This window comes from Apiospora phragmitis, assembly GCF_038363925.1.
Source record: "Apiospora phragmitis strain CBS 135458 chromosome Unknown utg000017l:1.0-59671.0:1.0-59731.0, whole genome shotgun sequence".
Lineage (NCBI taxonomy): Eukaryota > Fungi > Ascomycota > Sordariomycetes > Amphisphaeriales > Apiosporaceae > Apiospora > Apiospora phragmitis.
The window spans coordinates 21,900-49,101 of record NW_027117417.1 but is presented as its reverse complement, the minus strand read 5'-3'; the positions used below and the strand labels follow the sequence as shown (position 1 = coordinate 49,101).

Here is a 27,202-nt window from a genome sequence, read left to right as displayed (position 1 = left end):
ACCTCGACGCGCAAATACTACCCCGCTTTTGGGCCTTGATTCCTTTTAGTTAACCAGGACGTGAGACATCCCTGAGCCTTGATGATGAGCCACTATGCCCAAAGACACCTCAAACTGAAGCCTTTCGGACACGGGCAGAATATCAGCATCTCGGTAGGATCAGCAACCAGCCCCAGCGTGTGGGGATAACTCGTCGACGTCACCGGCGCCTCTTGGTGTGGTCGGAATGAAGACAGCATCATTGGAGATTGTTGAGGGACGGGCTCTGGCACTGCCACACCCATACACACCACACACACACTTGCATTTAGCCGGTCAGCTTACGGGTGCGCCACGGCATCCCGGAAGCTTGATTGAACAGCCACATGCGACATCCGCATATGCACACCCGAATCAACGCTAAATCAACCGGTGGAAGGATTGGGCCACAAAATTATTGCCAATGAAGCTTGTGCTGATATGCATCTGAGCCGAAAAGCAAGCAGACGGAACACGGCAGCTGACTGGACAGGACACAGGCTTATCAGCTACGATGTAGCTGATGGCCAACTCAGACACAGCCCCCAATCTCAGATGCCGTGCCATGCTCGGGTGTTGCATACCTAATCATGATCCCTGCATTTATTGGCTGCTTTGCATTGGAATTCTGCAACACGGTCAGCACAAGCGATACCCCTGCACATTCGCGCCATTCGACTGATTCCCTTGAGTAAAATCAGCAAAGCCGTTACCAAGACACGTCTGAGGCCAAGCACTAGTCGAAGTCGCAACTTCGTGATACCGCCATCTTGTCATTCCACTGGCCGCTAGAACACAATCCAATTGCCCGGAGTATTGGGACAATGTAAACATTGAAAGAAAACAGAAACGTGGGCAATCCAACCTCGTAAGCCCTAAGCAGACCCGTTTCCTCCCGTCTTCATACCCGATGCCCCGAACTTGGTGCCCCAGTCGCGGACCTTCTTGTCGAAGTCCCCGCGGACAAAGACCATAACGATGGCTAGCAAGCCGGCGAGTATCCAATCGACACAACCTCGGAGGAAACCACCTCGAAGACTGCCACTTAGCATGCTACGCTTGACCAGTCCGGTCAGGAAGTCGGTAGTGATGAGCTCCTGCCCGCTCTCCAATCCCTTGATGCTCCTGGCCGCGATGACGTCGGGTGTCAGTGGTGTATCTCCGGCCTCGAGAAGCTTGGTCAGATCGGACTTGATGCGGTTCTCGGCCTCATAGCCCTCGGAGAGGATACCCGCGGGGAAGATGGTGTGTAGCCGGATCTTTGGCTCTTCCGGATTGGCGGCGGCGTACAGATTCACTTCCTGGGAGAGCGTATCGGAAAGGGATCGGAGGGCGGCCTTCGACGGGCTGTAAGGGGAATAGCCAGCGAAGCTGAAGAAAGCCACGAAGGACGAAGTAAATATGAGGTGACGGGTAAGACACGCCTTGGTTGGTTGCGCGCCGGGCTTCTCGACCGATGCTGTAGACGTCGCTGTCGGACTGTGATGAGCTCTCCGGAGCCACTGCCTCATAGCTGCATGTGCCATGTAAAGACCCGTGAAGAAGTTCTGGTCCATCTGCGCCTGGAACTCGAAGACCGGCGTGTCGACAAACAGCGTGGGATACGAGCTGCCAGCGCAGCACCAAACCTACATAGGGCACAGGTAGGGTTAGCTTAATGGAATATGGGAGCAAAGAAGAGAGATCCGGGAGGAGCCGATAACCGCACTGAATGGGTAGTGAACAAAACTTACAATGTCTGGTGCATTGCCTCCATTCCATGAGGCAACCTCATCCAACACACGTACAGCTTCAGACGGCGAGGTGAGGTCAGCCCTGATCTGATGGAAACGCTGGCCTCCACTGCCTGTGGCCCCCTCCTGAGCCCGAGTTAGTCGGTCGGTCTCGCATCACTCTGGCATTCCATCTTACCTTGACATATGCTAGGGACTCGAGAAGCTTGGCTTCGTCACGGGCGACTATGACCACATTGGCGCCCTTCTCGGCCAGTTGGCGAGCTACTGCAAGGCCCATGCCGCGCGAACCGCCGGTGATGACAGCTGTCTGTTCGTGTCAGCACTCCAACTTTCAAGGGCATCGGGGCCTTCTTACCCTCCCCCGAACCTCAAAGGCCGATGATGGCATGGTTTCTGTCAGTAAGTTGAACCTTCCTTAAGGCGCATTCGTCGTGTACGAGCTCTGTTGTTAATACAATGCGCGCGGGAAGGAAACCACAGACGGTTTCATCCTACATAGATCCTACAGATGAGATAGAGAGACAAGAAGAGAGGAATTGTAAGAATGCCAAGCGGAATAATTTCAACTGATAAAAGAGATGGTGGGTGGGGTGCTGCCGATTGGGTCTAACGCAGATAGTGACACGGCAAGTATGACTGCATACAGGATTCGGGCGCACGAAGCAGGCTGTGGCCGACCCAAACCCCCCTAGTCTCACTCGGTAGCGACCTTATCTCGGACATGCGAGTGCCCCGTTACCATCATATCTTCTGGATCGCATACTCCCGAGAAAGGGTGCCCTTACGTCCGGTCTGCCCATCAGAGTTATCTGAAGCTGACACGCTGGAAATGCGCGTTCCTCAATTTCTCCGGGCAACTCCTCTGCCATGGACGAGGATACCAACACCGTCGTAGGAGCCGTCATGGCCGCACTGGCGATCGTGTTCGTCGGGACGCGCTTCTACATGCGACACTCCAAAAAGGCCGGCCTGAAGTGGGATGACTGGATGATTCTAGCATCACTGGTGCTGATGATCGCAACGGATATCGTAGCAATATGTGGTGTGTACCAGACCCAAGTTCTTCGATGTCCACATGGACGATTCTAAGCCACCAGTGTAGCAATCACGGCTAATCCGGAGGGGCCGGAGCATGCCACGGTCCCGACCGACACGGAGGACTATTTGCCGGCCGATGTCTTGTACACAAAGCTGGACTACGCCTCCACGGTCATGTACTTTTCCATTACCTCGACGACGAAGCTGTCCATCCTAATCCTGTACAACCGGATCTTCTCGGTGAATGTTTTGTTCCGCAGCCTGGTCCGGGTCCTCCTGGCCATAGTCGTAGGCTTCTGGATTGGGTGCACCGTGGCCAACCTCACCAACTGCATCCCCATGAAATATGTCTGGATCAACAGCCTGTCGGACCCCCGCTACTGCTTCAACTACAACATATACTGGTTTGCGAGCGGCATCTGCGAAGCCTTCATCGACGTGTTAATCATTCTGCTTCCGGTAAGGATGATACTGGGCTTGCAGCTGAGCACCGAGAAGAAAGTGGCCATCGCGTTTGTGTTTCTGCTAGGTGGTTTGTAAGTGCTGCATCCCTGCCCCCCTGCCCCCCCTTTGAGAGCACAGTTGGACTGAGGTTGCAACAGCGTCGTCTTGTCCGGTCTACTCAAGGCCATCTTTGGTTACATTCCGGGAAGCAGGCAGCCGTCGTTCTTCCGCACCCAGCTATGGACAACCGTACACTGCAGCACCGGTATCGTGTGCGCATGCCTGCCTGTCTGCCTGCCTCTGCTCACACAACTCCGAAGGTTCAGCAGTTTTCGCGGCACTTCATTGTTTCGGAAGTACTGGTATCGATTCAGCAATAGGTCGTCGATTGAACAGGCCAACGTATCCGGATCGGGAGAAGCAAGCGGCAGGCAGTTTCAACCATTGCCAACCGGTCCCGCTATCCGAGGGCTCTCGCCTTCCTTTACCGAAAGAGACCACGAGCTGGCAGTACGCGAACAATCGCGCAATGAACTGCTGGATGCTACATCCAATGGCTCCAGGTCTTCGGAGAGTTTTGTGTAGTGTGTCGTCATAATCCGGGGACGGTACGAGAGTTGAAAGCCCGAGTCGTTCAAAATCAAGCATTGGATGCTACAAAGGAAGTAACCATGTCTATTGGATCTCATCCCTTACATAAATCTCCACTAATTCCGTGACATATTGAGCCCTTTCCACTGGCTCCCTTGCCAGGCTGATATTTGAGGACGACTTTCTTGGTGTATTCAATGATGGTGTTCTTACGGCGACTGCTCTCGACTTCCTCGAGGTTTTCATCGATCGTCTCTTCCAATACCAACCAATCTGCGGACATCATGAGCAATTGGCCATCCCTAGTAACTCGGCTGCCTCTAAGGAAGAGATCATGCTCTGGTAGATGTACGAAATGTAGTCGCGAACCAGGGATGCGACCGCAAGTGGTCGTACATGCCGACGCACTTCGTCGAGAAGTGTGCAGAGCTGCCGTTGTCATGAACGGTCCAGGATTTTGGCCGGACCCAAGGCACCCCCGGGATTCTGCAAGTTTGGAAGAAGAAGAAATTTGCCACTGTCGCCACGGACGTCTTCAAGCTGCAGCGGCCAACGATCCAATCTGCGACAATGCTGGAAGCAAGCGAACTGCTTCCCGGAGCGCCCTGGCCGCGAAGCCCCCGACGCTAGCCCAAGCCCCCACACGCATGCGGAGTCTAATTCTGCACAGACAGACATGGTCGGTCGGCGGTAAGAAGCCGACGGAGTGGACCTGGGAACGGGCCGGGACGGGACGCCAAAAAGGCTATGAGCATATGGAGCACTGTGCGGCCATGAACGGTCTTCATGGTTGCTATCGTGGCGACGGGGAGCATTGGGCAGATTCTCGCTCGGATAATGGTCGCTAGCTGTGGCAGTTGGCGATTTCGGCTGGCATCAGTATGCCGGACCTGCCCGGGCACGCCGCAGCATGCTCTGTCGACCTTGACGATGTGCATGAGATGTATTTGGCGGTCAAGGGGATTGATGCATTTGGTGCCCGACGGCTAGTTCCGTGGGCCAACTGACCCAGTCCCGAGGGACATCACCCTTTCGCTGGGTATCGTACCCGAGGAGGGTGCATGTGTAGTCGTAGGTAGGAGCTAAGCCCAGAGCCAATCATCTGCTGTCACTAGTATGTTGCCCTTGTCCTATACCATTCCGGAATTATTCTAGAAGCCTGAATAAAAGACGCAATCCTGCAGCGCGTGACGCGGCATAATATTATTAAACTTTAGATGTGCATCTAATCGGCCGGCCCAGCCAAGCGAGGAAAACCCCAAATCTGACTCGGTGCTTTTTCTTTTTCTTTTCTTGTTTTTCCATCTTCGCATTCGGCCAAGGATGTAGATCGAGATCGCCCGCCGCTATGGGCACCCGCGATGCGACGCAAGCCAAGTTTTCGGGCGAGGTAATCGTCGTCCACGGCGACCTCTCGCCCGCCCAGCTCACCGCCGTCACCGTCCTCCTCGCCATCGCCATGTGGAACGCGGTGGAGATGGTCCCGCTCGTCTTCTTCACCTTCAAGCGGTTCCGGACGCTGTACTTCTGGAGCATATGCGCGGCCACCTTCGGTATCGCGGTGTGCGCCACGTCGCAGATCGTCAGCACCTGGGGCCCCGACCCGTACGACAGGACGCTCTTGGCTGCCTCGGCCGTCAGCTGCCTCGGCTGGGCTCCCATGGTCACCGGCCAGTCCTTTGTGCTGTATTCGCGGCTGCACCTGCTGAATGTGCCCCCGCGAACCCTGAAGCTCGTTCTCATCATGATCATCTTCGACGGCATTGTCTTGCATTCCATCGGCACGGCCTTCACCATGGAGCCCCTGATAACGCAATCGCAGCGGCTCGAGAGGGTCTATGCCACATTCGAAAAATTACAGGTCACCGCCTTCATGACGCAGGAGTTTGTGCTCTCCGGCCTCTACCTCTGGAAGGCGCACAAATTCCTGGCCCAATACACCTGCCCCCTCCAGCTCAGCCCCTCGCGCATCTCGTCGGCCCGCCGCCATTCTTGCGACAAGGTCAAAGGCCTTCTGCTGTATCTGATCGTCGCCAACGTCGTCGTCATGTTACTCGACGTCACCATCATCGCGCTGGAGTATGCCGGCATGCACCAGGTCCAGCTCAGCTATAAGGCCTTTGTGTACGCCTTGAAGCTCAAGATCGAGCTGGGGATCCTCAACCAGCTCGTCGGCTTCGTCCGCCGGGTGCACAGGCTGCAGACGGAGGCCGACGGCTCGACCGCGCTCGAGAGGGAGTGGCAAACAACGCTCGAGACGACATTTGCTTCGCCCTCCTACCACGGACGTGATGGAGGTAATGGTAATGCTGGTGAAGGTTCTAATAGTGGTCAAGGGCGGTAGATAGATGGGGACTTATTGCACTGAGAAAGGGCATAATACGCTCCTGCTATAGACACGGAACTACTCTCCCAAATCCACGAATGCCATCATTGCCAGTCTTGAAGTACAGTTTCGGCCTCCCGCAGCTGCGTATAGCGGAGGCTGCCTTCCCAGATGACGCGTCCTGCCCTAGGCTCCTTTGACTCGGTATTGTAATATCGTAGCTCCGAGCCGTTGAGGTAGATACCCTTGGGTCGCTCTGTGAGTGGTGGGGGACCACAGTCGAGGGCGGCAGCTAGTACGTCGCGGGCGGACTTTTGGGGCGTGCGCCATGTGCCATTGGGGTACAGATGCACCAACAGCCTGCCCAACCAACCCGCCAGTACCCGAAACACAAGCAGGACGATCCAGGGGCTGTAACGGCCAATGCCTGTGTCCATACCACCAGGATCGACAGCAAGGACCGAGAGATGGTTGAGAAGCGGACCCTTGTCAAGTCGTCTCTGGAGCTCATGGCTGCTCAGACTTGAAATGGTTAGAAACGTGATATACAAAAATGCACGGACACTGTTCGCCTACATCATTGCAACTCCGCACATCTTGGAGGCACCATAGCGGCGATACGCAGCCATCCAAGCAGTCTTCTCGTCCTCGTCCGCCGTGGAGCTCCATGTACCCTTTGCGAGAGGCTCGAAGTCATCGGTCATGATTGTCTTGCACCTGTCCTCCTTCCACGCTCCGGTCATGGCGTTGTGTGGGTCTTCGGGGCTGTCAAATCGCCAGGGTCAGTATTGGGAGTTACTTACATTAAGATGGACCACCCACTTTTGGGACGAGCTGCTGATCCAAACAATACATTCGTTCTCACGGTCCATACTCTGGAGGAGCAGAAGTGTAAGCAGCCAATGACCGAGGTAGTTGACCACAGACGTCATGTCTAGGCAATCATCATTCCACGTTTGCGTGTCGTATTCTTCGAAGCCAGCGTTGAGGATGATGACGCTGATGGACGGGATTGTCCCGGCTTGGACTCGTGCATTGATGGCGACCGCGAGTTCGCGCACGCTACTAAGCCGTGCAAGGTCGAGTGATATCTGCTCGTGAGAGGCGGGGGGCACCGATGCGGGATCTGCGGGCCCAAGGGCGGCACGGAGCGCGGTTGCAGACTATATTTCGCACGGTGAAAATGCCGTGATAGGCTCTCAGGTCGGGGTTGACGCAAGACGGGAGGCGATAGCGCTGCCGAGACCGCCGTTCGCGCCCGTCATCAAGATCGTGGTTTTCTTGTTCGACATGATGGAGTTGGTTGGTTGCGCTGCTTCCCGAGAAAAGTCACGGGTGATGTGCTGTATTAAACCACCAAGGTGCAGGGGGCCTATGTACCAGAAATGTACTAACCTTCGTCGTACATAAAGGTGACCCTTGCATCGGGTCAGGTGGATCAGGCCAGAACGTGCACAACCAACAAACCAATGAGATTATGCATTTGCATTCAAATGGACATGCAGGGTAGGAACACGACCGGCGGAATTTGGGACGACCATCCCGCTGGAAAGGAAGTGTTTCATCCGAGGTTGGCAGGTAGAACCACCAACGGACAACTTCGTGTGTCCCAACTCCCTACAACTCGAGTTTGAAACCCTTCATGCTTGCTCCGTAGATCCAACAGTAGATCACTTGAGACATTTCAATAACAAGACACCTCTTACAAGATACTGTCACAATGTGGCCCTTCTCATCCTACCCAGAACACTCGCCCTCTGACATCCATGGCAAGACGTACGACTATATTATTGTGGGAGGCAAGTGATTCACCAACCAACTCCGATCAATGTGACAAAGAGCTGACTATCGTGTCCTCACGCCCTAGGCGGAACCGCCGGCTGTGTCGTTGCCTCGCGACTGTCGGAGGACCTCGATGTCTCGGTTCTCGTCATCGACAAAGGCCACGTTGGGGACAACGTGGTATCGCGCATGCCCCTTCTCAGCCAGAACATGTTCCTCGGCGACATGCTGCAGGTCCAGGGCAACCGCTGGTCCGAGCCGATCCCTGGCGCCAATGACAGAAGGAACCGGCTGTGGGCAGTGGAAGGCATCGGCGGCGCCTCGCGCATGAACGCCATGCTGTGGACGCGCGGTTATCCTGGAGACTACGCTGCCTGGTCCGAACTGGGCTTGCACGACTGGAGTTACGAGAAGCTGGAGCCCTACTTCCAAAAGATGGAGAATGCCGTGGCTCATCCGAGCTCCAAGGCAAGGGGACATGAAGGTGACTTTCACCATCCTCAATGAGTACATGGAGACATCTCCCGCAGTTTGTTGACCTCATTTGGTCTATGCAGGACCCATGGAGATGCGACAATTCCCACTGCCATTCACGTGGGCGGAGTAGTGAGTTACATCTGGTAGATCATCCCAATATCCCCCACCTAATACGATTTCCTAGTTTCCGGCAGGCTATGCAAGAACTCGGTCTCCGGCCTGGGAAAGATATCAATGACCCCATGGCGCCGGCCATGGGCTTCTTCGACCTCGATGTGGCCATCGACAAGCATGGGAACCGAGTCTCTGCACTAACAGCCTACTTGAACAAGTTAATAGCGCGGAAAAGACGCGATCGTCTTACGGTCTGCACAGGCGCTGTGTCATCGCGCTTGGAAGTGGATGCACGAACGGATACAGTCACTGGAGTTCACATCCAATCTGTGAAGGGACAAAATATCGACTCTTTCGTCAAGGCGCGTCGCGAAGTGATTCTCTGCTCCAGTGCAGTATGCACTCCCCAGCTTCTTCTACTGAGCGGCATTGGACCCGCGGACTCATCAGAGAGTTTGGGCATCCCTCTCGTCAAGGAACTCCCCGCAGTTGGGGCCACGCTATTCGACCATTACAGCATGTCTATCATGTTGGAGGTTCCCAAGAAGGAGAATTTCCACCTCCTTGAATCAATATGGGGTCTATGGCACATTTTGCTTTGGCTTCTCTTCGGGAAAGGCTTCTTGGGGCTTGGCTCCATGTCAAATTCAGTTTACCTTCGTTCTGGTGCCATCAATAAGGAGACCATGCAAGTCAAGGTTCATGAGAACGAAGGCAAGGATAACATAGATTCCTCGCTGGCGCGCAACGTCCCGGACATCGAGGTCATGTTCATGCCGAATAGCGCCGTCGAGAGAAAAGTCCTAAGGCGTACGCTCATGTCCTTGTATCTTACAGTGGTACAGCCGCGTGGGTCAGGCCGCGTGGAGCTAGTCAGTAGGGATGCGCTGGCCCAGCCACGGATAACCTATCCGATGTTCAATAACGGACACGACATGGCAACGGCAAGACTAGCTGTCCGTTTCGCCATGAGACTGGCCGAAAAGCTGCAAAACTCGGGCTACCCATATCCAGCAAAGCTCTTGTTTACCCCCGGTCAGGACCCAACTGCTCTCGAGGACTGGGAGAAGGCTGCGCCAGCTGACTATGCGCCGGTGCCGGTATCGGCCTCATCGTCTGTCGCGAGTCGATTTGAACCTCGGCCTGTTCATGACGATGAATCAGTAACACCTGAAGAAAACGAGAGCAAGACCTGGAAAACAGTCACCGATGACGAGATTAACGACTACATGAGGAGGGTCAGCCACACAAGTCTGCATTTCTCGGGTACATGCCCCATGGCCGCCGGCGAGAGGACGGGCGTCGTCGACCAGCAGCTTCGTGCCTACGGGTTCAGCAACTTGAGGATTGCCGACACAAGTGTATTTCCCAAGATTCCCAGCTGCCATACCATGGCGCCCGTGATGGCCGTAGCGGAAAGGTGCGCCGACTTTGTCAAAGCCACGTGAGACGAGAAGAAATAGCAGTAGTTGTTCAATTAGGTATTTTTCATTCAGATACTGTTTACGATGGAAACACATGTAACATTATCCGCCATTAGTAATCGAGATATCTTAGAACTGCTGGAGCTTCGTCTTAGCTCAGGGCAACCCGAAGCCCAGTAAAGACCTCTTTGACAACTTCTTCGGAGATAATCTTCCTGTTGCCTTCGAACTCCAACTCCAACCCTCCGTCTTTAGTCGGTGTAGCATAGATCTCTGGTCGTATACGCGACGGCACAGCCCCCTCGTAGAATGAAAGGCTGCTGGGGCGACCCAGAAATGTGAATTCGCCGTCTTCCTGTTGTTGGAAAGCAGTCCGCCAGCCAAAGTCCTTTACCTCATCGGGCCAATCAGTGCAGTTCTTGATAAGCTGGACCATGCCGACAGCCTCGTGGGCCAAGTCTTGAATAAACTGCGATTGCAAACGGAGTGCGATGGTGGAGACGGTGTCATCTGCCTCGACGCTGATGCTGATGGGGACTTCGGTCATTGTGGGACCGACGACGTTCTGGAGGTGACCGGGTAGCATGGAACGGCCCGTGACCAACCGACCCAACACAATCTCTTGTGTTTGGAACTGCCGCGACAACACCAGTGCACAGGCAGCGTGGAAAAAAGTGGCCACGGAGACGCCATTTTCGCTGAGATTGGTCGGCATCTGGATCGTCTCCTTCAACGTCAGACGGTTCTCGGGGTTGCATAGTTCAGCATCTGTATCAGAAACACAGCTGTTCCAGCTTGGGATTGGCGATCCCTGTAGCCTAGACCGCCAGTATTGCTGACTCTCGCCCCTCTTCCTTTCACTGTAAGCAATGTACTGGCTGAAACTTGGGCCGACAGGAAGCGATGAGTCCTGCTTGTAGATAGACCACAGCGTCTCGAGAACCGAACCCCAGCTGAAGCCATCGAACTGGGCATGAGATATTCTGAGGATGAACTTGTGCTTCCCAGACGCATGCTTGACAAGAATGAATCGGATAAATGAGCGACCTAGCACGCGAGGTCGCTTGATGTCCTCCTCACAGATGGAATCCACTAAGGCCGCCATGTCCCCATCGCCAGCATCGATCACGTCATATGCTGGCATAAAGTCCGAAAGCAAGATTTGCCAGAACCGGCCAGTGGCGTGAACGAATACGATATGCAGTATATCAAAGTGGTTAACGAGTCTCACGCAAGCTTGTTCAAGCCTGGCAAAATCCACATCGGCAGGCAGATCAAAGATCCAGTGAGGATATCGGCCAGGTGGGTCCTGCAGCGCATCCAGGACAGACTGCTCTTGAAAGTCCGTGGCAGGAATCACATCCTTAACTGATTGCAGCCCTCCTTCAATGAACGAAGCTATGTATTGCTCCAGGAATCCAGTCGTATCGTCGGTCTTCAACAAGGAGAACGGCGCCGGCGGCGAGTGTGTCTCATCTTTCCGGCTAGTGGTATCCTTGACTAAGAGTGCCAGGTCAGAGAGCCGTGGGGCCTTGAAGATGTCTGCCACCGTCAGTGAAAGCTTCTGTCCACGTGCTGCGGCAACAAGACGCATGGCGGCTATGGACTCGCCGCCGATCCTGAGGAAGTTGCTCTCGGCGCTGATGCTTTCCGGGTCGATCTGGAGAACGGAAGACCAGAGACTCTGGAGTTGCTTTTCCATAGGAGTGCTTGGCATGCGTCGCTCTTTGCCGTGGGACTGTAATGCGGCGAGCTCTTCCAGAGTTTTCGAATTGCCAAGCTCCCCGCAAGGCCCGACGATCCGTTTTGTTGGTGGTGGTCATGGGGATCTTGTCGATTTCGATGTAAGCACCCGGGACCATGCTGTTGGGCAAATCCACGTTAGTATTTTGACGTCACCAGAGAGTGCCGAAACGAATTGTCACAGTAACGAAATGGGAAAACTTACTATTGTGGCACGCGATCGGGCAACCGCTCCAGGTCATCTAGGATTTGCACCAGCTTAGACTGGATTTCTTCGTGCGTCTTGCCTTCCTTGGAGACGCTCAAAAAGACTGCAAGAATGGGGTTGTTGCTGTTCTGTAGCGTTATGATCTCGGCAGCAGCACCGTCACAAAGACCGGGGTCTCGGAGACAAGCTTGAACATGATACTCTACCTCTGCTAATTCAATGCGTTGACCCCGAAGCTTGACCAGAGCATCCTTGCGACCGATGAAGTCCAACGACCCGTCGGAGTTGTAGCGCAACAGATCGCCCGTCATGTAGAGAGTACCATCCCGACCAGGATGTTCCTCAGTTCCGCGTACGAGCCACGGTGGGTTCTTGATATAGGCGGCGGCGGTTCGGGTACTGTCGCCGAAGTACCCCTGGCTCACCGTTGGGCCTTCAATGGCAAGCTCGGCAACAGTTCCGATAGCGGCGAGGCGGTCAGGACAGCCGGGCTGAACCAGCCAAGTTGTCGCGCCATAGGAGTGACCGACATGGTTGTTGCGTGTCTCCGGACTCAGACGCGCAAACGAGAGGGCTTGGGCGCATTCCGCCGCCCCGTATATACCGATGATGGTCTGGGCCTGCGTCCAGCGGGCCACCTCCTTGTTCCGGATGGGCTCGCCTCCCATCGCCAGGGTCTGCAGTCCCGGCATCGTCGAGGGCTCCAGCGACCGGGCCACAGACGGGGTGAAATAGGTGTAGTCGCACTCCATGCGGTTGAAGGCGCCGGCGATGTCGTTTCTGCGTTCTGTTTCGGAGGGAATGCAGAGGCAGCCCCCGGCGATGAGAGTCTGCAGATGGTTTGACCAGGACACGTCAAAGTTGTACGAGACAAAGTCGAAGACGCGCGTGCCGTGGCGTATGTTCAGGATCTCGGCCTGGTGCGTCGCTGCCGAGGCGAAGTTTTGGTGGGTCGTCACAATGCCTTTGGGCACTCCGGTTGATCCACTGGTGAAGACAATGTATAACACATCCTTGGGGCTGACTCTCGGGAGGGTTGTGGTTCTGTCTAGGTCTGACGGACAGTACTCGCGTATGTGATGCCTATCGAGAGGTATCACATGAGAGTCGGAGAGGCGATTCGCCGATGCCTCGTTACTAGTGGATGAAAGCACCAGTTTTGCGTTGACCTGCTGGACGATGGATCTCAGGCGCGCCTCTGGTTGAGTCGAATCCATGGCTAAGCAAGCCGCGCCCGCTCTCATCACCGCCAACGCTGCCACGGGATACCACATGGACTTTTCGAAGCACAACGGAATGATCGTTCCTGCGCCAGCTCCGAGGGACACCAGATGAAGGGCTAAGCCGTGGGAAAGTTCATCAAGCTCCGCGTACGACAGGTTACCGTCCCAGGCACATACGGCGGTATCCTGATGTTGGCGCTTCATTGTGTCGCCAATCAGGTCATTCACACATGTTGAGATAGTTGCTGGGACAGTGGCGTTCCACTTCCAAAGCTCAGCTAGGTCCTGGGTAGTGACGGTATTGATATCTTCGACTTTGTGGGCGCTTGAGGCGCAAAGTTGACGTATAACATGCTCCATCTGGGCTGCAATGCGCTCCATCTGGGCTGGGTCTATGACTTTGGAATCGAAGCTTATCTCCAAGTCGATGCTGCTGTCGGTTGCGAGCTGGAACATCACCATGACGGCGTTGGGGTTGAAGTCGTCCAGCCCTTCCCGGCTCGACAAGGTCTCAGGCGGAGCCCGGAACGGACCATCATGGTCCTTATCCACGTATTCTTTCTGACCTGCCGGCTGGACCACGAGCAGGGTGTTGAAACGGCTACCGAGCTCGGCGCCGCCACCAAGACGCCGGATATCGAGTAGTTCGATGTGTTCATACGGGATCATCGAGATCGACTGCTCCTGTACGGCGTGTAGAAGCTCGTCCAGACTCTGTTCGGGATCGAACTTGACACGCACAGGCACCGCATTGATTAGCGGCGCGATCATGCGGTCGATGCCGGGCAGCGATCCTTGGCGGCCGGTGACCATGGCCCCGAAGACTACGTCATCGCTACCTGTGTAGCGTGCAGTCAGTATTGACCAAGCTGCTCGTATTACTGTAAAAGCCACCATGTTAGTATGCAGATGTGATAAAACAACAGAGTAGAGACCGGAAAGAGTTGCTTACTGGTTGAGGCCGTGGCATCTCTCTTCGGCCAGGTGAAGCCATCGATATGCCGCCGTACCGTGTTGTCGGCTTTGGGTCGGTAGTCCTCATGTGGTAAAGTCGGGAAGGGCACCGCTTCGGACTCGGCAAATTGACTACGCCAGAATGCTGTTGTCTCTTCTTGGTTCACATCTACCACGTGCTTGATGAAGGCCTGGAACGGGCGACCGGGCTCTTGTCGGCCTTGCCGGCATAAGCTTTGGCTACTTCGCCAAGAAGCAACTCTACCGAGTAGCCGTCGTAAATGGCATGGTGTTGGGTAAGAATACAACAGGGCCCTCCATCAGATCTATTCTCAATAATCGCCAGTCGAGTGAGGTGTTCTCCCAAGCTCATGGATCGTTGCTGGTCTTGGTCAAGGTAAGTCTCGACGGAGTCGCACGCATCCCATGTTAGGTCCTCATCAACCTGTACCTGGACTAGACCTTCTGACGGAACGTCAACAATCCTGTACCGCAGAATGGGCGCGGTGTTGCGGCTCACATCCTCCCAAGCGTTCTTGAAACGCCGAATGTCAATGCACTCTCTGAGAGGAAGTAGGAACCGGGCGATGTAAGAGTTGTCGGACTTGGCCGTCATGGAGAGGAGTGATTTTTGGATCCCTGTACAGGGGAAAGCGTCTTGTATCTGAGTGGTATCGACGTCACACTGGCTCGCTATAGATGCAACCGCAGCGTCCTTGGTGACATATTTCAGCAACGAGAATGCCGGGACTTGGCCGTTTTGGAGGTCGATGCAGGGCAGCAAGTCCGACATGACCTCGGCCATCTCGGATAGCCGTGGTTTCTGGAGGATGTCTGGTACAGTGAGGGAGATGCCATGAGTGCGGGCCAGGGCCGTAAGCCGCATAGCGGTGATGGAGTCTCCACCAAGTCGCAGGAAACTACTGTTTGCACCGATCTTATCTTCTGGAACTCGCAGCACGGTGGCCCATAGCTCCTGGAGGCGAAGCTCTAATTCAGTGGCTGGCAATCTGCCCTCTTGGCCGCCATAGCCACCGTCCAGTTGCTCCAGGGTCAGCTTGGCGCCCATCTCGCGCAGAAGTTTCCGGTCGGTTTTGCCACTCGCCGCCAAAGGGATGGACTCGACAGGTATCCAGGCGCTCGGGACCATGTATGCTGGGAGGCATTGTTGCAGGATCTGTTCCATGTCGCCAGTGCTCTCGTTAAACCTGGAAACATCTGATGGCCAAAGTTGGACAAAAGCAACAAGTGCAGCCCTCCCGGTCACAACTGGCACCACAACTTCCGCCACCACCGTAGTCGTCGCAAACTTGCCGGCGAGATATTGGCGCAGGTGGTGCTCAACTTCGCCCAGCTCGATCCGCTGCCCTCGGAGCTTGACCTGAGTATCCTTGCGCCCAACAAAGACGAGAGTGCCGTCGGTTTCTTTGTACTGCACAAGGTCTCCGGTCTTGTACAGTCGGCCATGTCTCCCAGCTATACTGCCATCTGGGCTTCCTTTGAGCAGCCATGTTGGATTTTCGATAAACGAGGCGGATGTCTTTTCTTCGTCACCCAGATACCCGCGACCAACGAGTGGCCCTTCTAGATATAATTCCCCTCTAGCGCCAACGGGAGACAACCGCTCGCTGGACTTGGGGTCCACAACCCATGTGGAAGCCCCCGCGCCCTTGCCGATGGGCAGTGGAGACGGGACGTCGGTGTTCGGGACCTGGTACCAGACCGTGCCTACGGTACACTCGGCAGGCCCGTAGCCAACGTACGTATTGGCATGGTGCATCCACCGAGATACATCATCCCTCGTGACCACTTCACCTGCGAGATAGATGTTCTGCATGGTCGGTATGCGTTGCGGGTCGACCAAGCGTGCTGTGGAGGATGTCAAGTATATGTCTGTGGTGCGGAACCTTCTGATGCTGTTCTCCAGGTCACCTTTCCTCTCATGCTCACTCGGAATACACAGGGTGGCTCCCGCCATGAGAGAGCGCAAAATTCCCAGCACAGCGGCGTCAAAAGAGTAGGACGCGAAGTCGTATAGGCGGGAACCGCTGCTTAAAGCCTGGATCGCTTGCTGTTGGTAGGCCATGGCGCTGGTGAAATTTCGATGTTCCATGAGGCACCCTTTCGGCGTGCCGGTGCTTCCGCTCGTGAAGACAGCGTAGAGGAGATCAGAGGGCTCAACAAGCGAGAGTTTGGCGCGTTCATCATGATCTAAGCTGTTCGTGGGGGCCAACATGAGATTTGACTCTGGGCCCAAGACGACCGTCTTGGCATCACCTAGTTGGGACGCGAGGATCTCATTGGTTGCCGAACAGAGAACAACCACGGGATCCACTTGTTGCACGATGGATCTGAGCCGCGTCGCTGGCAGTGTCGAGTCCAGAAGCAGCACGGCAGCACCAGCTTTGAGAACGCCGAGGACGGCGATTGGGACATACATAGACTTCTCAAAGCACAAGGGGATAATGGTATTTCGCTTGACACCAAGTTCAATGAGGTGACATGCCATGGCAGTGGAAATATTGTCTAGGCGGCCATAAGTCAACTCGCCGTCCCAGGCACAGACGGCCGTAGTCTCGGGATGGGCCCTGGCAGCCTGAGTGATGAGGTCTTGGACGCAGCCATCTACACTCTCGAAGGCCTCCGAGTTCCATTTCCAAATTTGGTTTAGGTCCTGGTCAGTTGTGAGACTCACGTCACCGATGAGGGTTTCGTCGAGCTCGGACGCGCACAGCCCCTGTAGCAGATGTTCAAAGTGCTGGGCCATTCTGCTGACTGTGTCCCGGCTTATGACATGAGAATCGAAACGGAACTCCAGTGCCAGTCGGCCTGCTTCGAGGTTGCATAGCAAGGTCAGAGCATAAGAGTCGAAGGCGTTGCTCTCGGACTTTCCGTGCTCTGCTTCCGAAACAAACAGACCGGCGGAGTCTTTGACGTTCTGGTCCTGAGGCTGAATCACCAAAAGCGTCTGAAACTCGCAGGCCTGTCCTGCCTCGGGGCTGATTTGACGTATGGCCGAAAGTCCAACTTGTTCGTGGGGTACCATGTCAGTGGCCTGCCCTTGCACTGCTGACAGCAGCTGTAAGACACCTGCTCCGCTGTCCAACTTGACCCGGATGGGCACGGTGGCTATTGTCGGGCCTGCGATTCTTTCGATGCCTCCAACGGGGGCCTTGCGGCCGGCAACGACTGTCCCGAACACGACGTCGGCGGAATTGGAGTAGTGCGAGCACAGAAGAGCAAAGACGGCGCGCAATGTGGTCGAAGGGGTAGCATTGTCTGCTCGCCAGGCCACGTCTTTGATTTGATGAGTCAACCTCGAGTCCGTTTTGGGCTCGTAAGTTGACGTCGGTAGGGTGGGAACTGCGCCACTTCCAGCCCGGAGAACTGGGACTCCCAGAACATAACTTCGGCTGAAGGGTCTCGTTCCCGGTGTACTTGACGAATGCCTGGAAGGGGCAGGTTCGGAGAGTGGTTGCACCGTGGTAGAGACTCTCCAATGTCTCCAGGATCAGTGGCATGGTTAGTCCGTCGTAGATGGAATGGTGCATGGTCAGCGCAAAGTAGGAACACTTGCGGTCCTTTCCAGGCGAGACGTCCTCAAAGACTGCGCAACTCATCAGACGAGACCCTAAGCCCATTGGCGATTCTTTTTCTTTTCGGAGGTAATCATCCAAGTCATCTGCATTTGTCCAATATCCTTGCTCTCGGATAACTGCCTGCACCAGACCTTGGCCGGGTAAGTCAATAATGCGGGTTCGCAAGATGGGCATGGTCAAGCAAAACATTCTGCCAGGAGGCTTTGAATCTGGCAGTGTCGATGGTGAGGGCAAGTTCGAGTATGTTCCGACCGGTGTAGGCCCCCGAAGTCTTCATTGTCAGGGCGAGAAGGCCTTCTTGCAATGGCGTGCAGGGAAACAGGTCTTCGATATCATTCTCCCCTACGCCGCACAAAGATGCGGCTTGACGGCGTGCAGTCTGGTGGTCTAGGTTTAAGTCGAGCAGCGAAAAGGGAGTGACCGCATCATCTTCGCCTACGTCTTCCCGGTTCCTCAGAAGCTTGGCCATGTCTTCGAGGACCGGGTGTTCGAATATCTCGGCCACGGTGAGAACCAGACCCTGCTGCCGGGCCATCCCGACCAATCGCATAGCCTGGATGGAGTCGCCGACCCGCAGGAAGCTGTCGTTGGCGGAGATGGCCTCCGCATCCATCTTGATTGCAACCGACCAGAGTTCTCGCAGTGCTCTCTCGGCAGTGGTTGTCGGCTCGCGGCGCTGACTACCGGATGCGTTTCTTGGCGGTTCGTAGGCGTCGCCGATCTCTCGGAGCTTCTTCCGGTCTTTCTTGCCCGATGCGTTGGTCGGAATCACGGGTACTGGGATATAGTATGATGGAACGGCGTATTTGGGCAGTCTAGCTCCCAGTTTCTCGTTCAGGCCAGAAGTCATCTTCTCCACTTGCTCTCTTGTCTGTGCGGTGATGTAGGCGACCAGAGTCAGGTTTCTCCCGTCTTTGGATATCGCGTCGACAACCACCTCCAGGTCATCATCCGCACAGGAGAGCCACTTGCGAATCTGTGTCTCGACTTCCTCAGGGGCAACGAGCTGGCCGCGGATCTTCAGCTGGGCGTCCTTTCTGCCCATGTACACCAGGTTTCCGTTGCTGTCGTAGCGGCCCAGGTCACCGGAACAATATACGAGGTTCTGTCTTCCCGGGTAGAGCGGACCGTGACCTACTGATAGGAACTCGAGGTTCTTGCGGAAGCGCTGTTGTGTCATGGCCTGGCTGCCGATGTAGCCATCAGCACATAGCGGCCCCTCAAGCGCAATCTCCCCCACTGTGCCAAAAGGCATCAGCCTGTTTTGGTTTCTGGGCTCGACGAGCCAGCATAGCGCAGGCTGCTTCGAATAAACTTGGCCAATGACTCCGGTGTGCCAAGCATCGTCGCTGGCCACCATGATCGTCGCCGGATGCTCGGCTGGTCCGTACCAGTTGAGCACCGGGCACTTGCCCTCCCACCTCTGCACGTCCTCTTCCACAAGGTTCTCGCCAGAAAGCACGAGAATGGACAGACTGGTCAGATCCTCGGGCCGGAGAGCCTTGGCCATGGACGGGGTGATGTTCATGAACTCCACCTCGAACCGGTTGATGGTGGCGCCCAGCCCGTCGAGCCTCTCGGATTCTGACGGAATACACAAGCAACCAGTGTGGACAAGGGTTGAGATGGACTCGATGGTGCTGACGTCGAAGTCGTACGAGGCGAACTGGAAAACCCGGGTTCCCGCATGGACGCCGAGGTATTCCCCGTGCGCCTTGACGTTGGACGAGAGGGTCCGATGGCTCCAAAGTACCTGCTTCGGCTCGCCAGTACTTCCCGAAGAGACGAGTATCGCGGCCGGGTCATGCATGCTCAACACGGGTAGATTCGAGGGGTTATTGTTGGGGATTTCTGTTGCAAGAGCTGGTCGACCGTACAACAGCGGGCGTGCTTTGACACTACTTCGACACGCGACTCTGAGACCACGGCGAGTTGGACGCCAATGTTCTTGAACACCTTCGCCATCCGCAGCTCCGGTACAGCTAGTGACTGCAACACGGTGACGCCGCCGGCTTTGTAGACGGCCACCTGAACCAGGGGCACCCATTTCGACTTCTCCGAGCACAAAGCCACGACTGATCCCTTGGTTATTCCCATACCTACCAGTATGTGGGCGATATCGGTGGACAGCGCGTCAAGCTGCTCGTAGGTGAAACGGCCGTCCCAAGCGTCTATGGAGATGGAGTCAGGTTGTATCTTTGCTCCCAAGGCGATAGAGTGCTGCACAAATGTGTTCGTTCCTTCTGGAAGTTGCGCATTCTGGGCCCAGAACACGTCCAGGTCCGTATCGCTGGCGGTCTGAATGGTGTCAAGCTTGTTCGCAGCCATTGTTTCGGAACACATCTGTTGCAGCACCTTCTCGAACTGGCAGGTCATGCGGCACATCTGCTCACGGTCGATTAGGCCCCCATCAAAGCTCAGGCGCAGTTGCATGCCATCCGGTTTCAGTTCGCAGACGACCTGGAGCGCATAGTTGTTGAAGGGATCGGTGCCGAGGGTATCGATATTGGACGCGAAGCTGCGGGCCTTGAAGAGCAGACTGTCCTTGTCGAGCCCCCTGCCTTCCGCGACCGGCTGCACCACGAGCAAGGTCTGAATGAGTTGAGGATCGAGGTCACTGGCCACACGGTGGATATTCTGCAGACCATACTGTTCGTAGGGTGTCATCTCGATCATGCGACGCTGTAACCGGTCCAAGAATGCCTCAATAGTCTCGTCCCAGTCGATCGAGATGGCCACTGGGACTGTGGATATGGTCGGGCCAGCGCAGTTCTCCACCCCCTTCATATTGGCTTGTCTTCCGCTGACTGTGACAGCGAAGATGACGTCACTAGCAGATGTGTACTGAGAAGCCAGGATCGTCCACGCTGAACGTATTATGGTAGAGGGTGTCACTCCGGTTCTGGGCCACTCTACGGAAATGGCATGTGCCAGGTCCTCGTTGGCTTGTGGAGTATAGCTCGCAGAGGGGAGAACTGGGAACTGTCCAGCTTCGGTATTGGAGAGCTGCTGTTTCCAAAAGTCGGTGGCTTCTTCGGGGTCGATCTTGTTGATGTGATGTATGAAGTTTTGGAAAGGCGTTACGGTCAAGCCAGCCTGACCAAGGTATTGGCACTCGAGCTCTTCGAGTATCATCTTCAAGTTGTTGCCATCGTAGGTGCAGTGGTGGATGGTTAATGCGAAGCTGCGATCGATTATGGCGGCTCGGCACAGCTCCGTGCCCAAGTCAATTTGCATTTCTTCATCCTCACGAAGATAGCTGTCCAAGTCGTTGGCGTGTCGCAGCGGCAAGTCATCCAGAACAACTTGCACCAGGCCTTGCCCTGGAAGATCCACAATGCGCGTCCTCAGCAGGGGTAGCTTCTGAACCATGGCGGACCACGCCGTGCTTAGTCTCTCTGCATCGATATCGGGTTGAAGACTAAGCACACTCCTCGAAACGTACTGGCCCCGCTTCCTGGCGCCTAAAGCCAGTAGCCCTTGCTGAAGCGCGGTACAGGAGTATACATCCGCGATGCAAGACTCTGGCACCGAGCACAACCGCGCTGCGTGTCCGCGAGCCATAGCTTCGTCCACTCCGGAACCCAAAAGCGAGAATGGAGCGATTGACTGTGAACTGGCTTCTGTGTTATCGTACTTGATGCATTTTGCCATGTCCTCGAGCAGTGGCGACTGAAAGACTTCAGCAACGGTGAGTGCAAGACCCTGGTGACGCGCTGAGGCAACCAGCCGCATTGCCGTGATGGAGTCGCCCCCTAAGCGCAAGAAGTTGTCGTTGGCATGGATGGTGTCTTTCTCAATACCGATGATGTCCGCCCATAGCTGCTGCAGGCGTCGTTCCGTGGCCGTGGATGGCTTCCTCGCGGCTTCTCGGGAAGGCTGCATCGCGGCCAAGTGGGAATGGGTGAGAGAGCTTCCAATTTGACGCAACCGCTTCCTGTCGGTCTTTCCTGAGTGGTTCATCGGGATCTTTTCGATGGGTACGTAGACCTTGGGGATCATGTACGGCGGGAGGAACCTGGTCAGTTCCTGTTCCAGCTCGTCCACTGGTAATGTCCGTTTCAAGTAACCGGTGATGCTCTCTATTGTGTGTGGTGGGCTTATAGGGCTGACAAATAGCGCCAGTGTCTCCTTGTCGCTACCTCCTGGGCAGAATATCTCAGCCACCACTCTAACCTCAAGGTTTCCGGCAAGGTAATCTTGGACACGTAATTCGATCTCGCTCAGCTCCACTCTCTGTCCCCGTAGCTTCCTCTGAGAGTCGTGCTTGCGGCCGATAAAGACAACCCTCCCATCGGTGTCGTATTTGACCAGATCGCCGGTCCGGTAGAGCCGCCCATGTCGTCCGTCAACCTTGGGTTCTTCGTAACCAGAGGCCAGCCAGGACGGCGTGAAGAAGGATTCTTCATTCAGTGCGGTGCCATTCCTTCCAGCATACTCGGCCACGATGGGCCCTTCGATGCAGAGCTCTGAGACCGCACCAATTGGGGCCAGCAAGTTTCGATCTTTAGGGTCAACAAGCCAGGTGAGCCCGCCACTGCTCCTCCCTACCATACCGGGGATCCAAGCCCTCTTCTCGACAAGGCAAGAGGTTGCGACGGATGCCTCCGCAGGCCCGTACCAGTTGTACACAGAGTCAAGGTTCTCAGACCACTTCAGTGCAGTCTTCTGCGACAGCTTCTCTCCCGCAAAGACGATCGTCGTCAGTGAAGGAAGCTCCTTGGGATTGAGAGACTCGGACACGGACGGGGTCAGGCATATCCAGTTGGCGCTGAAGTCGTTGATGGCGCCCGCGAGCCGGTTGGTCCTGTCCACCTCTGACGGGATACACAGCGTACCACCCACAGACAAGGTCGCGAGCGCCTCCACGGTGCTCACGTCGAATTCGTATCCCGCAAACTGGAACGTTTTGCTGGTAGATGTAAGGCCAAAGGAAGCACTAGCGGCACGGATGTTGCTGGAGAGCGTCTCGTGGTTCCACAAAATCGACTTGGGCGCCCCCGTGGATCCGGAAGTGAACAGAATGAGCGCTGGGTCCGACGGCAGGGTCTCGTGCGGCTCAAGAACGTGAAGCCAGTCCTCTTCATCTTGAATGAGGTCGGACACGGAGAATGTGGGCACAGTTCCGCCGAAGGGGCTCTTCTCTTACCGAACCTGATATGAGAACCAGCTTGGGCTGTACCGTCTCCACGATCTCAAGTGCCCGCTGACTTGACGTCGGCGCAGAGTTCGGCAGTGCGATAGCGCCTATTCTTAACGCGGAGATCATGCACACGACCAGCCAGGAAGACTTCTCAAAGTTCAAAACGACAACGGAGCTGGGACCCACGCCCTCTTGACAGAGTCGGTATGCAAGGCAAGTTGATAATCCCCTTAGCTGCTGGTATGTCAACTGCTTGTCCCATGATGATATTGCCAGAGCTTCAGGCTCCACAGTGGCTCTTTCGTCAATAAGGCTCGTAATGGAATTGTGGACTGTCTCAGGGACAACTCGGTTCCATTCCCAGATCTGGCCGAGATCATGTTTGGTAACCGGGGTAATACTGTGCAGCTTCGATCCGGCGAGCTGCTCGGTGCACAATTGTCGGATCAAGTGCTCAAACTGTGCCGCAATTCGCCCTACAGCCTCATGCTTGATGGCGCCCGAGTCGAAGTTGATCTGCAGAGTGAGACCCGTATCCTCCAACTGGCATATGATCATCATGGCGTACGAGTTGTACATGCCCACACTATCGGCATCGCCGTCTTTGGTTACGAGTGGTACAGACGGAGCTTGAGGTCTTTCTTGCGAGAGCATGGAGTAGTCTGAATCGACATCAGACTCCTCTTGCTCTGGTGATGCCTTCACGGCAGAGCCAACTATGCTCTTGGCCTGTGCGAAAAGACCATCTCGGGATTGACTTGATCCTCGGCAGGCAGGCTGGACTACGAGCAAGAGCTGGAACTGGCTCGCTTCCTCGTAGATGCGCTGGATACGCTGGAGACCGTACTGCTCATATTGGTTGTGTTCGACAGCCTGCTCTTGGATCTGGTGCTGAAGAGACAGGACAGTCTGGTCCCAGTCAAACCTGACCCGTACCGGAACCGTGGCTATAGTAGGACCGACGACGTGCTCGATGCCGTGAATGGGGGCTGTTCGTCCGCTCACGGTTGCGCCGAATCTGACATCGTTGGAGTTGGTATACGACGCCATCAGCACTGCAAGTGCCGAGCGCACTACCGAGGAGGGGGTGATGCCCGAGCATGGCCACTGCAATTCGGACACCGAATGGCTGAAGTTGAGCTTCTGTCCAGGGAGATAGCCAGGAGAAGGGAATACCGTGGCCTCGGAGTCGGCAAGCTGACGTTGCCAAAACGCAGCTGCATCGGGTGTGTCGGCTGCCAAGACATGGCGCATGAAGGGTTGAAATGGAATGAGGGGCTTTTCCGTGGTCTCTTTGTAGGCGGCCTCGAGGGCATCCAGGATGAGCATTGTGACCCAGCCATCGAATATAGCGTGATGCATTTCCAAGATGAAATAATGACTGGAATCACCCGTGACAATCCCGGCTCGGCACAACGGAGATCCAAGACCCATGTGTTTGGCGTGGTCCAGGAACTCAACGATACTCGGAAACCGACTCAGAGGTATTGAGTGCTTGAGGACAACTTGAACAAGGCCTTCCCCGGGTATATCCACTATTCTCGTGCGGGTAATAGGGGTGCGCATAATGGTCTTTGCCCATGCCTTCTCGAACCTTTCCAGGTCGGTCGATTCTGGGAGCTCATAGACAGCCCTGGAAACGTAGTCGGCCTTGTCGGTTTGATTCCGGGAACCCTCGCTCTTAGCAGATATCGCAAGCATGCCTTCTTGAAGTGGCGTGCATGGGTACACATCCTCAATATCAGTGACTTCAACCCCGCAGATACTTGCCACATCTTCGCACACACTGAGGTGATCTCTCGTTCCCTGAAGTAAGGAAAAAGGTACTATTGGTTGATTTTCATCGGTGACAGCCTGTACCCAGAAGCTTGAGCTAGTTCGACAAGTGTCTGAGTCTTGAAGAGATCAGCGACCGTCAGTGACAAGTGCTGCTCCCGCGCTGCTGCAACCACACGCATGGCAGCTATGGAGTCGCCACCGAGACGCAGAAAATTGTCATGTGTGCTGACTCGAGAGGCCTCTAGGCCAAGGACTTCGGCCCAATTTGGCGCAGTTGGCGCTCGATGTCGTTAGACGGTTCACGATGTTCTGTGACGGACATGATGGTTGACTGCAGGTTGACGATCTGCTGCCACGTCATTCCACTGCAAAACTCCCGAAGCCGCTTCCGGTCCACTTTACCAGTCGAAGCGACAGGGATCTCGTCGACCGGCAAGTAGGCGCTCGGTATCATAAAGACCGGTAGGACGTCCCGCAACTTGCCCGCCAGACCGTCCATGAGAGACTTGACGTAGTCGGCGTCATGGTTCTTCGCCACGACGAATAGGGCGAGCGAGACAACGTCGGTACCAAGCGGAGTTATCACGTCCACGATAATAGGAAGAGCATCGTCCAGGCCGGCGCGCACATGGTGCTCTACGTCACCGATTTCGACCCTCTGTCCCCTTATTTTCAGCTGGGAAGCATCCTTGCGACCGACAAATAACAGGTTTCCGTCTTGCTTGTACTTGACCAAGTCTCCCGTCTTGTACAGTCTGCCGCGTCTGCCGGGATATTTGGTGCTTCCCGCGAGCAACCATGGCGGATCGTGGATGAAAGCTGAGGCTGTCTTTTCCGGATCCGATAGATAACCCTGTCCGACGAGAGGGCCCTCGAGGTAGAGTTCTCCCGCAGTGCCTATGGGAGCAAGCCTGGTGTCGTCATTGACGTCAACAATCCACAGAGAAAACGCAACCCCCTTTCCAAGATGGGGCCTACCCTCTTGAGCAGGGCTGATTTCCGCAAAGGCGCACTTGAATGTGCATTCCGTCGGGCCATATGTGTTTACTTAAATCCCCAGTTAGCAATGGATGTAACGAATGTTATTCGTGGGGTCACTTACAAAGTCTGACTTTCCCAGCCCACTGAGTCACGTTCTCCCGATACGGCATCTCGCCACTCAGGAGAACCGACTTGAGACTGGGAGGGATCGGATGGACTGTCAGGAGCACAGTCGGTGTGATATTGATCAAAGTAGCCTTGAACGCGGTGATGGAGGCCGATAGATCCGTCAGCATGTCGTCTTCTGACGCGACGCAAAGGCAGCCGCCGGCGCATAGCGTATTCAGGAAGTTGCTCCACGCCACATCGAAGGAGTAGGGCGCAAAGTCAAAGACGCGCGATTCCTGGTTAAAGCCGAGCTCTTTGCCTTGGTAGTGGACGGCACTCCTGACATTGGTATGGCTAATGCAGGCGCCCTTGGGCTGGCCTGTTGTTCCCTGTCAAAGATCAAGGTTAGTATCCAAAAGAGACCTCATCCAAAAAGGGGCTAATCTGCAAAGCTGTATAACTCATCGAGCTTGAAGGGTTTCTATTGGACAAAGGCCTGTAGATCCAGATGAGCAACGTACGAGGTGAAAGAAATGTAGACTATGTCCGATGGCGAAACATGGGGTAGTTGCGGTAAAGTCGCATCAGAAAGTTCTGGAGTCTCCAATAGCGTGTCGTCAACCTGCACCACCGGCACGCCAGCCAGGTCAGATGCTCTCGCATGGTACTTGGCAGACGCAACAACCGTCGTGGGCTGCGCCTGTTGCACAATGGACCGCAACCTGGAATCGGGTTGGGTGCCGTCCAGGGCGATGGCGCTGCAGCCGGCTTTGATGATGGCCAACATGGCAATGCTAGTCCATCGTGACTTGGGAAATAGCATTGGCACGCTCGATTTGGGGGTGGCGCCTAACGAAACGAGCCTTTTTGCCAGTTTTGTTGAGATATCATCAAGTTGGGAGTAGGTGAAATTGCCGTCCCAAGCACAAACTGCCAAGGCCTCCGGCTGCCTTGCAGCAATCTCGGCAATGAGGTCGTGAACGCATCCTTGTATTTGATCCGGCACGGAAGCGTTTCTTTCCCAAATTTGGTCGAGTTCAACCTGGGAAAGAGTGGGAGTAACGGCTTCTGTTGTTTTATCCATTTTGATTTCGTGTTCGTGTATCAGATACGCAACTGCAACAATGTCAAGTCTTCACTGCTGAGTGATCAGTTTCGCGAGGATGATTTGAAGTTGCGTCTCTGAGACAGCACCAATACTAAGGAAATTCACTGTTTGGTCATTCGGCAAGAGCCGCACTCTATCAAATCCATAGTCGCAAGTAGTCAGACTGGACAGGGATGGCGCTCGCCTGGTCAGGCGTGTTATCAGCCAAAGTACCTAATCACAATGACCATCTGATAGCACAACACACATCACCTCACATCTGTATCTTTCACACATCGAGAATGGACAGTGTCAGGGGTATTGATGGGCCAGCGTAGTGTGCAAGGAACCGTTGCCAAGTCTGGGTGGGCTTGTGGGTCCAACCCTAGAGGATCGCTACTAAGACCCCGGCACCTCGTGTTGGGCC

General features: G+C 55.2%; 6 protein-coding genes across 6 annotated transcripts; 3 read left to right on the top strand and 3 right to left on the bottom strand.

Moving 5' to 3' along the window:
• Positions 1–893: 893 nt before the first annotated feature.
• Positions 894–2,142, bottom strand: PG994_015408 (NAD(P)-binding protein; the record flags this gene model as incomplete). Its single annotated transcript, XM_066866815.1, has 4 exons — positions 894–1,646; positions 1,752–1,877; positions 1,930–2,061; positions 2,110–2,142. The coding sequence occupies 4 exons, from the start codon at positions 2,140–2,142 to the stop codon at positions 894–896; spliced, it is 1,044 nt and encodes a 347-aa protein (XP_066707518.1).
• A 479-nt stretch (positions 2,143–2,621) lies between these two features.
• PG994_015407 (uncharacterized protein) lies at positions 2,622–3,332 on the top strand (the record flags this gene model as incomplete). Its single annotated transcript, XM_066866814.1, has 2 exons — positions 2,622–2,800; positions 2,852–3,332. The coding sequence occupies 2 exons, from the start codon at positions 2,622–2,624 to the stop codon at positions 3,330–3,332; spliced, it is 660 nt and encodes a 219-aa protein (XP_066707517.1).
• A 1,843-nt stretch (positions 3,333–5,175) lies between these two features.
• PG994_015406 (uncharacterized protein) lies at positions 5,176–6,171 on the top strand (the record flags this gene model as incomplete). Its single annotated transcript, XM_066866813.1, has 1 exon — positions 5,176–6,171. One exon carries the CDS (start codon positions 5,176–5,178, stop codon positions 6,169–6,171), a length of 996 nt encoding a protein of 331 aa, XP_066707516.1.
• Positions 6,172–6,257: 86 nt separating this feature from the next.
• PG994_015405 (short-chain dehydrogenase) lies at positions 6,258–7,445 on the bottom strand (the record flags this gene model as incomplete). The annotated part of the gene is made up of 4 exons (XM_066866812.1): positions 6,258–6,675; positions 6,730–6,918; positions 6,976–7,279; positions 7,376–7,445. The coding sequence occupies 4 exons, from the start codon at positions 7,443–7,445 to the stop codon at positions 6,258–6,260; spliced, it is 981 nt and encodes a 326-aa protein (XP_066707515.1).
• A 474-nt stretch (positions 7,446–7,919) lies between these two features.
• On the top strand, positions 7,920–9,974 carry PG994_015404 (choline dehydrogenase; the record flags this gene model as incomplete). Its single annotated transcript, XM_066866811.1, has 4 exons — positions 7,920–7,929; positions 8,021–8,419; positions 8,493–8,541; positions 8,597–9,974. The coding sequence occupies 4 exons, from the start codon at positions 7,920–7,922 to the stop codon at positions 9,972–9,974; spliced, it is 1,836 nt and encodes a 611-aa protein (XP_066707514.1).
• A 127-nt stretch (positions 9,975–10,101) lies between these two features.
• Positions 10,102–26,772, bottom strand: PG994_015403 (uncharacterized protein; the record flags this gene model as incomplete). The annotated part of the gene is made up of 11 exons (XM_066866810.1): positions 10,102–11,659; positions 11,899–13,963; positions 14,077–14,210; positions 14,252–17,449; positions 17,487–17,886; positions 17,930–19,732; positions 19,777–22,764; positions 22,832–24,693; positions 24,920–25,646; positions 25,702–26,077; positions 26,206–26,772. The coding sequence occupies 11 exons, from the start codon at positions 26,770–26,772 to the stop codon at positions 10,102–10,104; spliced, it is 15,678 nt and encodes a 5,225-aa protein (XP_066707513.1).
• Between the last annotated feature and the right edge of the window lie 430 nt (positions 26,773–27,202).